Below are 8,688 nucleotides of genomic sequence, written 5' to 3'. Positions count from 1 at the left end.
CCCTGGATGCAGAGTGAACATTGCCCTCGCAGAGTAGCGTCAGTAATGATACCCTGGCATGTGTGCTCTCCCAGGGAAGCTTTCTTTTTGTCACCATCAGTCCCCTTCCCTCCTGAGGTGCTCTGCGGGCTGTATTCAGGGAGGCTGCCAGGCCATTTCTTCTGTTCCTACACCCTCAACTGCTGCCCCTTCATGACTGGGGAATCCGAGCTCAGCCTCCAAACCTGAGTGATGACCCCCACCCCCAGCCAGGCTTGGCCCCACAGGGCTAGTCCTGAACGGGGGGCTGAGAAAGAGCCTTTCCCCCCCAGAGCCTGCTCTGACATGGGCCTGCAGGGTCAGGGTTTTCCGCCTGGCTGGTCAGCAAGGCCCCTACCCACCTCACCCTAGCTGTCCCCAGGGACTGAGGACTGCTCAGGGACACCCAGAGGTCAGAAGTTCAGCTCCATTCTTCTCCCCTGCCCAACAAGAGAGGCATTTCATTCTAGAATGTATGAGGTGGGAAAGGTCTCAGCATGTCATCTAATCCAGTGTTTCCTAACTTGACCGCCTGTGATCAGACAGTTCGGAGCACTGCTGACCCAGCCCTTCGGAGGAGGGCTTTGCTCAAGGTCACAAGCAAGCCCAAGGCAGTGCCCAGAGCAGAGCCCAGGCCTGAGGCCAGACCAAAACCTTTTCCCAACCCTTCTCACTGCCTTAGGCTGGGACAGTGAAAAATCGTATTCCCCGCCTTGCTTTGGTCGGTGAGTTGGGAACGTGGCAACAGGCCCAAGCTGCAGAAGCCACAGCTGACCCTGGTGGGGTCACAATTCACACCTGTGTGATTTCTAGGGCAGGGAAAGGAGCCCCATGGCCAATGCAGGCAAGTGCCGCCTGATCTGGGTCTATGGAGGGGCTGGCAGCCCTCAACAAAGGTGGTGCCTTACTACTTCTGGGCCAGGCTTCCCTAACAGCCTGGAAAAGGGCCCCTTGTTCTCTGAGAAACTGCAGCCCTGATCATATCGGGGAGTCAGGCCCCTCTCCAGGATCCTGTTGAGCTACAGAAGTAGGAGGACAGTCTCAGCACACAGTCCCATTGAAAAGCGTGGCAACAGGAGCGTTGGAGGGCATAGTATCAAAACCCAATGCCTTCAGGGGCGATCTCTAGTGGACCCTCGGGAATGGGCTCTGCCCCCAATCTCTCCACTGGCCTGAGGCCAGCCGGGCAACCCTCCAGCCTCTCCAGCAGCTCAAGAGAAGAGAATGAGCAGTGAGATGCAGTGTGGGTCAGCCCACGGCAGCTCAGGGGGCTCCTGCCCAGCCCAGAAGCTTGCTGCTGTCTGACTGCTGGTGGGCAGACCGGGAGTAGGAAAGCAGACAGCCCCACAGCCCAAGGCTTTGCGGGCCCAGAAGGTTCACTTCAGTGTGATTCTTTGGATTTATTGTGATTGGCATTGCTAAGCTCAGAGGGTCGATCCCAGCCCAAAATGGCAGCACCCTCCCCCAGAGGGCACCCAGTCCTGCCACAGCCTTCCCCTCAGAACCACATCACTGAGGGACCACTGGTGGCTGCGCCCCAGAAACAGCCCGGTGAGCTGTGCCGTCTGGGCTGAAGCAGAGATGCCAGAGATGCCAGCCCTTGCACTTCAGCTGCTCCCTGAGGTGTTAGGGAGGTGTCAGGGAGCTCCCTGAGGTGTCGGGACCTCCACTCCCCTGGAGTGTTCTGTGTGACTGCTGGTAGGAAGGGGGCACCCACCCCCATTCAAAATGGCTCCCCCACTGCCTCCTGGAGTAGGACCGTCTGGGTTCCAAGCCTAGGTTGAAGTTTTAAGCAGGCACAGCCGTCTAGTTGGACCACCCTGTCCGAGGCAGATGAGTGCCCTCTGAGGGGCGGTGCCCGTGTCACACGGGCTGGGATCCAGATGCATACTTGGAGTTGCTTTGTGTTCGCTTCGCTCCCTTTGCCCTCTGTCTCCAGTGCAGGCGGATCAGGGGCTCTGAGGAAAATGCTGTAATTCAGGGTGAGGATTAGCCTTTTCCAGCACCCTGTGAGAGAGACCAGAGAAAGGATTCAGATTTGACATGGGGAGACATCCTCAGCTCTTAGAGATGGACACAGGCTTTCTCACGTGGACTGGGACAGGTATTCCCTCCCAAAGCCGAGAGGTGGAAGATAAGGAAATGTCCAGAGACAGGGCTCTGGAAAGCAACTCTCAAGGCTACAGGGGGAAGAACCCAGAAGGTCAGGCTAGCCTGGGGGCTAGCCATATTAGCTGAGAAAGCTCTCCAGGCTTCTTGTTAGCACATTCCCGCCACCTTACTTCCATCTGCAAAATGGGAATGGAGGAGGGGAGCTGAGGGAGAGAACACAGCCTTGCCAGCAAGCAATGGGAGCCTGTCCCTTCCCCTACTGCCTCTCCACCCCTCAGCCTTGCCCTTGGGGTACGGCTCCTGGAAGATTAGGCAGCTGTCCTCAAGGGGAGAGTCAAGGGGTTCCATGAATGAGTTCTGGTTGGGAGGAGAAGAAAGTAGAATTCTTTGGGATAAAGGGCATTATTATGATCAGGAGTCAGAGCCCTGCATTACCCAATCAGAATGGCCGGGATGAAGAGGAGGCCGGCTCCCAGGAGGAATGGGAACCCCTTCATGAAGTTCAAGGTGGCTGGGTAGAGCGAGTTGAAGATGCCAGAAGCCATCAGCATGGCCAAGCCATTGACACAGGCCACAGCAGAAAAGAGAGCACCTGCGAAAAAATAAACATCATACTTTTACTTTGAGATGGAAGACATAGGTTCAAATCCCAGCATCACTAGCTCACTGCTGTGTGACCTGGGGCAAGTCACTTAGCGTTTCTGAGTCTCACCTTCCTCAACAATAAATCCTACATCATGTGTTGTAATAAGGGTTCAATGAGGTCATGCATGGAGAGCGGTTGGCACACGGGCCACCAAATAAATGGCTGTTATTAAATCCATGTGTTCAAAGTATGTGTGCTATCTTCTACCAAAACCCTGATAAAATGGGTTTTGGTTTATGTTCTTTGGGAATCATCTCCTGTTCGGATAACTTGCTGGCTTAATTCCCAGTTCCAACACTTATTATCTGTGTCATCACTGAATAAGTTGCTTATCCTTCCGGGTTTCTGTCCCTCTTCTGTTGAACAAGGACAATACCTATTTCATAGATTGGCAGCAAGAGTAAATTCACATGTAAAAACATCCATCACAGGCCCTGCCCCCTGCAGGCAGGCAGTTAGTGAGGGCTGTTCTTTTCTCTGGTTCCCCTTGGGGCCTCTCTGGGTACAGTGAAGGTGCTAGAAAAAAGGCTTACTGAGTGAATGAATGAAGGTACATGGGTTCAGGGTGGGGGTGGGGGGCAAACAGAATGAACCCATAGTGGGTTGCACATGGCACCAGATCCCCCTTCTAGGCCAGATGGGGGAAATGGATGAGCCAGGTATTTCCAGACTAGGATCTAAAGACCCAGAGGCCCCAGAAGCTATTCCTTAGAGAGATGCCAGCAGAACCCAAATTTTGCAAAACGAGCAACAACCCAACAGAAGCTGAGTTTGCACTCTGTTAGAGTGTCAGAGCCAGGAGGACCTTGTCATCAGGAGTAAACCACTCACGTTACACAGGGGGAAATAGGCACCGAGACAGAAAGGGACCTGCCCAAGATCACACAGCCAGTGGGTGACAAAGTCAGGACCTGCTGCTCTTAAAAACAGAGCTGGGGGAGCGCCTAGGTGGCTCAGTGGGTTAAGCCTCTGCCTTCAGCTCAGGTCATGATCTCAGGGTCCTGGGATCGAGCCCCCAACATGGGGCTCTGTTCAGCAGGGAGTCTGCTTCCCCTTTTCTCTGCCTGCCTCTCTGCCTACTTGTGATTTCTCTCTCTGTCAAATAAATTTTAAAAATCTTAAAAAAAAAAACAACAAAAAAAAACAGAGCTGGGTTTGCATCCTAGCTCTACCACTGACTGAGGGACCTTGGCTGACCCGATTTAACCCTCTGGGTCTCTGCTTCTTCATCTGTTTCTTGGGGACAAGGAAATATCTAAAGGTTGCTTGCTTCCTCTCTAAGCTTGCACACTGGCCCTAGTGAAGCAGGGAACTCTGACATCATCACATCCATTTTACAGACAAAAAAGCTGAGGTCTGGGGAGAGTAAATCCTGTGCTCGGGTTACCCAAGAGAACAAGCGTGCTCTGCTGACTGCAAATTCCAACCCCGTGATCTCAAAATCCAAGGTCCTGTGGTCCTCTACCAGCCCTAGGCAATTTGACAGAAGTGCATTTGTCTTGGCTACTAAAGTGTTCTGGGTGGGAGGGAGGAAGGTAGGCCCCTTCTGGCTCACAGTTGCTCTCTGCCCAGTTCGGGCAACACCAGCTCTGAGCAACCAAATGCAGGCTGACCCTGGCACTCACCCTGCTCTGACTCGCCCACCAGCCTGGAGAGCTTGGCCCGAATGATGGGTGTGATGACTAAGGACAGGAACAGGAGTCCATACCCTGCAGAGAAAGAAGAAAACAGGGTCAGGGAGTGGGGTGCCTAAGCACCATGCATAGCAGAGCTCCTCCACATGCATAGCCCATGTGGGACTCAGGATGGACACAGGAAGAGCTTCCCTATTGAAGAAGACAGTGATCATGGAGGGTCAGAGACCACCTTTCTCAAGGCTTGACCCACCCACTACCTCTTTTGTGAATGAATGCTGATTTCCCTCCAATTATGTTCTTGTCAGAATGCCTCTTGCGGTCACAGCGGGCACGATGCACCCACCTTGAGTTTCAAAGGGAGCTGGCAAGGCACAGAAAATAAGCATGGGCTTTGGAGTTGGCCTTGAGTTCCTAACCTGATGCCATCTCTTACTAACTGTGTGGCCTTGGACAGGACTCCCATCTGTGAAATGATAACAAAGCCTTTATCACAGAATGGCTCTGGGCTGTGTAGGAGGCTGAATAATGGTCCCCCTAAGACATCAGATCGTAATTCCTGGAATTTGTTAATGATGCCTTATTTGGAAAACGGGTCTTTGAAGATGTGATTAAGGATCTTGCAATGAGGCGATCTTCCTGGATTGGACTGGGCCCTAAATGCAATCAGGTGAATGCTTAGGGGGAAATGGAGGGAGATGTGACAGAAAAGAGAAGGCTCACAGAAGAGAAAGAGGCCATGTCACTATAGAGGCAGAGATTAGGGTGACTTGGCCACAGGCCACAGAATGCAGGCAGCCAGCAGAAGCTGGAAGAGGGGAGGGAGATCCTCTCCCAGAGCCTCCGAAGGCAGCATGACCCTGCTAACCCCTTGCCTGAGGTCCACTGACACAGCTACTTCACTTCCGGCCTCCAGAACTATGAGAGAATACATTTCCATTATTTTAAGCCATCCAGTTGGTGAAAATTTGTTACAGTAGCCCTGGGAAATGAAGTTCCTTTTCCCCTTGCGTTTGTTACTCAAGGGCTTACAAGCTTTCTTTTGTAACAGTTTCTCTCCCTTCCGTGACTGTTGGTCCTAGAGCACAGTGGACCCTCACAAGTGGGTATTTGAGGTAACCCACAGCCCCTTCAGGTGTCAAGCCCTCAAACTCCACTCTGCTGAGGCTCCCCAGAGTCATGACAGTGTCTCCATCATCTCTGCACCCCTGAGGGCACTAAGCCCAGCACCAGGGCCTCGGGAGATGCCGTGGGCAGGAGAAGAAGGTACCTGGTCCCCTTCGGCCTCACTCTCCATGCAAGCAGCCAAGTTAAGACATCTCTGATTACTGATCAGCTCACTTTGTAAACAACGTATTTAAGGACTCTAACAAAATTCATCTCTCTCTCTAAAAAAAGTTAACTTCCCCATTCCTAGCCACCCCTCTCCTACCAAAAGAAAAAGGGCGAAGAGGGAGGGAGGAAGGGGAAGGGGATGAGGGAGAGGAAGAGAAAGAAAAAAAAAGAACTAAGGCAGGCAGGAATTTGAGATCTGTGTCAGAGAAGACTTTTTAAAAAAAAACTCAAGGAAGGTGACCAAGGATATTTGAGGCCTGTGATTCTTATCAGAGAAGTGAATATTAAGGCATTAATGGCATGGACTTTGTTTAAGAACACCATAAATGCTGGCTGTGGGAGGCCAACAAGTGAAGTAATCAGTGTATGAGCCATACTTGTGTCTTTTGCTCTATCTTACTAATGATGTTTATAGTTGACAACGTGGATTAATGACTGAGGCTACTGAAGGTCTGTCTTTTCCGGCTAACAAAGATGACATTTTTTTTTTTTTTTAATATTTCATTTATGTATTTGTCAGGGAGAGGGAGAGAGAGAGAGAGAGCACACAAGCAGGCAGAGAGGCTGGCAGAGGCAGAGAGAGAAGCAGGCTCCCTGCCGAGCAAGGAGCCCATGTGGGACTCGATCCCAGGACTCTGGGATCATGACCCGAGCTGAAGGCAGTGGCTTAACCCACTGAGCCACCCAGGTGTCCCCAAAGATGGCATTTTTATGAAGATTCTTGGTTGTCTGTCCTCCAGTGCAGACAAGGAGCCTAACAATGATTCTAGACACAGGCACGAACCACATTTAGAGGCAGTGAGTGTCTGACCCCCAATTTTCACCCAGCACCTTTGGGACAAACCGTCCCTGAGCCCACACACTTAACCTGTAAACATGAGAGGCGTGATGGTAGCAAACGCAAAGACCACCATTCCCAGAATGTTGAAGGCCAGGCCAATCTCGGCCACCCAGGTGTCGGCCAGGCAGTGCTGCAGAAGCCGCAGGCCCACCAGGCTGGTGAGGTATGACAGATGGTGCACAGCAGAACCGTAGCCGATCAACCTGGAGTCCCAGCAGAGGGGTCTGCTCAGCTCGTAGAGGATCAGGATGTCCTGGGCTCCAACGTGCACAGTAACTACCATGAAGATGACCAAAGAGTACAGGGCTAAGTGCCTCCTGGACTTCTCTGGGGCAGGAGACGCATACAGCTGGACAATGGACCGGTGATGGCAGAGCGTGAAGAGCGGTGCAGGTGTTGGCTCCTTTACCGTCTCACCAAAGCAGAAGGCTGCATAGAGAGTCATGGCTATCAACAAGGCCAAGGCCAGCCAGAAGGGGTTAGCATAACCCTGGGTCCTGAGCCAGTGGCCCCCAAGGAGGCTGGCCAGCATCCCTGCCACCCCGATGCATGCCTCCAGCAGGGCCATTCGAATGGTGCGGCTGCGGCTGGAGCTAACATCCGCCACCGAGGCAAAGCCTGCAGCCAGCAGGCCGCTGAAGTCCCCCAGTAGCGCGCAAAGGATCCGGCCCAGCACGAAGTAGCCCACGTGGAGCTCCAGCTGCATCACGAAGATGGACACCAGCGCCTGCAGCAACAGGCCCAGGGAGGCCAGCACCAGCAGGGGACGGCGGCCCACGCAGTCACTCCAGGCACCCAGCAGGGTGGACGAGAACAGCCCCACCAGGAAGCCGCCCAGGTTCATGTAAAGGGTCCAGTGGGAGGTAAGGGTCTCCACTTCCTGTGGGGACATGAATCATAAACAGGTGCTATTCCTCACTGTGGGCTGCCCGTCCCGCAAACCACCACCATCCTGGGAGATACAGGGATAGGGACTCTCCTCGAAGCCCTAAACCTCAGAGAATCTTAGTAAAACTCCCAAAAACTTGGCCCTGGCTTATGGGGGAATGGACCACGGTCCCACTCCCTTACTTTCACTCTTTTGTTAATCCTCATGGCCTCGCTTTACCCAGAGCGACATTAAGCACAACACCCGCCCCTCTTCCCCCGCAGCGGTCGCTCAGGCCCCAACTTTGCTCTGGCCCCAACTTTGCTCTGGCCCCGCCCACTACCCCCAAACCAGCCGGCCCTCTCCCGGACGCAAGCCCCGCCCCTCGGCCGCCCCCACGCTCCCGCCCGGGCCACCTCCCCCCGCCCCCACCCCACCGCCGGTGCCCGGCTCCGCGCTCCTCCCGCGCTCCTCCCGCGCTCCTCCCGCGCCGCCACCTTCACGACGGGGTCCGCGCTGTGGTTGCTGCAGCTGTCCCTGTCGCGGGTCCTATTGTAGCCGAGGTCGGCACTGAAGCGGTGCCACAAGTACTGCGTAGTGAGCGGGCCCTGCAGGACCAAAGCGAAGTTGGCGAGGAAGACGAGCGGCTCCACGGGGCCGCGGCACAGCACCGCGGGGCTGAGGCGCGCGCGGGCCTCGCCCAGGGGGCTCGCGCACCCCTCCATGCGCATGCGCCTCAGGGGCTACGCCAGACGGGTGGCTGGACTTTCTGCGCCTGCGCCTGCACCCAGCATCCCTTTTTAAAAAAGTCTGACGGGGCGGGGCCGCTGTCCCCCTCACTCTCGCCCCGCCCGCTGTGGGCGGGTGAGGGCGGGAGAGGGGCCCCACACCCCTGCCCCAGAGTGACCTCATCTGCAGTCTGTGCGATGATACCGCCCTGCAGCCCTCCTTTCTAGGCCCAGAAACTCTCCAAACGATAACAAAAATATCAATAATTAACATTTATTGATCATCTGCTGGGCACTGTACTAAACTCCGCGTGCATTATCCTTCCAGCAACCCTATGGCTAACCATTATTAATGGTCACCGTCTACAGATGAGGAAGTCGGGACATGGGACATTGCAAGCAGAGCCCGGGGAGCACCTAACCTCTGATGCCCATGCTGATGTTCTGCGCAGCAGCAGAGGCAACTTACTTCTGTGACTTTGGCTCTGCTACCACCATGGCCATGG

General features: G+C 54.3%; 1 protein-coding gene across 1 annotated transcript; it reads right to left on the bottom strand.

Annotated features, from left to right (window-relative positions):
- Nucleotides 1–1,398: 1,398 nt before the first annotated feature.
- Nucleotides 1,399–8,214, bottom strand: SLC46A1 (solute carrier family 46 member 1). The gene is made up of 5 exons (XM_044248321.1): nucleotides 7,952–8,214; nucleotides 6,614–7,466; nucleotides 4,402–4,485; nucleotides 2,566–2,722; nucleotides 1,399–2,025 (listed from the first exon to the last, which is right to left on the bottom strand). Exons 1-5 carry the CDS (start codon nucleotides 8,183–8,185, stop codon nucleotides 1,968–1,970), a joined length of 1,386 nt encoding a protein of 461 aa, XP_044104256.1. The 5' UTR covers nucleotides 8,186–8,214; the 3' UTR covers nucleotides 1,399–1,967.
- Between the last annotated feature and the right edge of the window lie 474 nt (nucleotides 8,215–8,688).

This window comes from Neovison vison, chromosome 5, assembly GCF_020171115.1.
Source record: "Neovison vison isolate M4711 chromosome 5, ASM_NN_V1, whole genome shotgun sequence".
NCBI lineage: Eukaryota > Metazoa > Chordata > Mammalia > Carnivora > Mustelidae > Neogale > Neogale vison.
The sequence above is the reverse complement of the archived record's forward strand: the minus strand, read 5'-3'. Positions and strand labels throughout refer to the sequence as shown.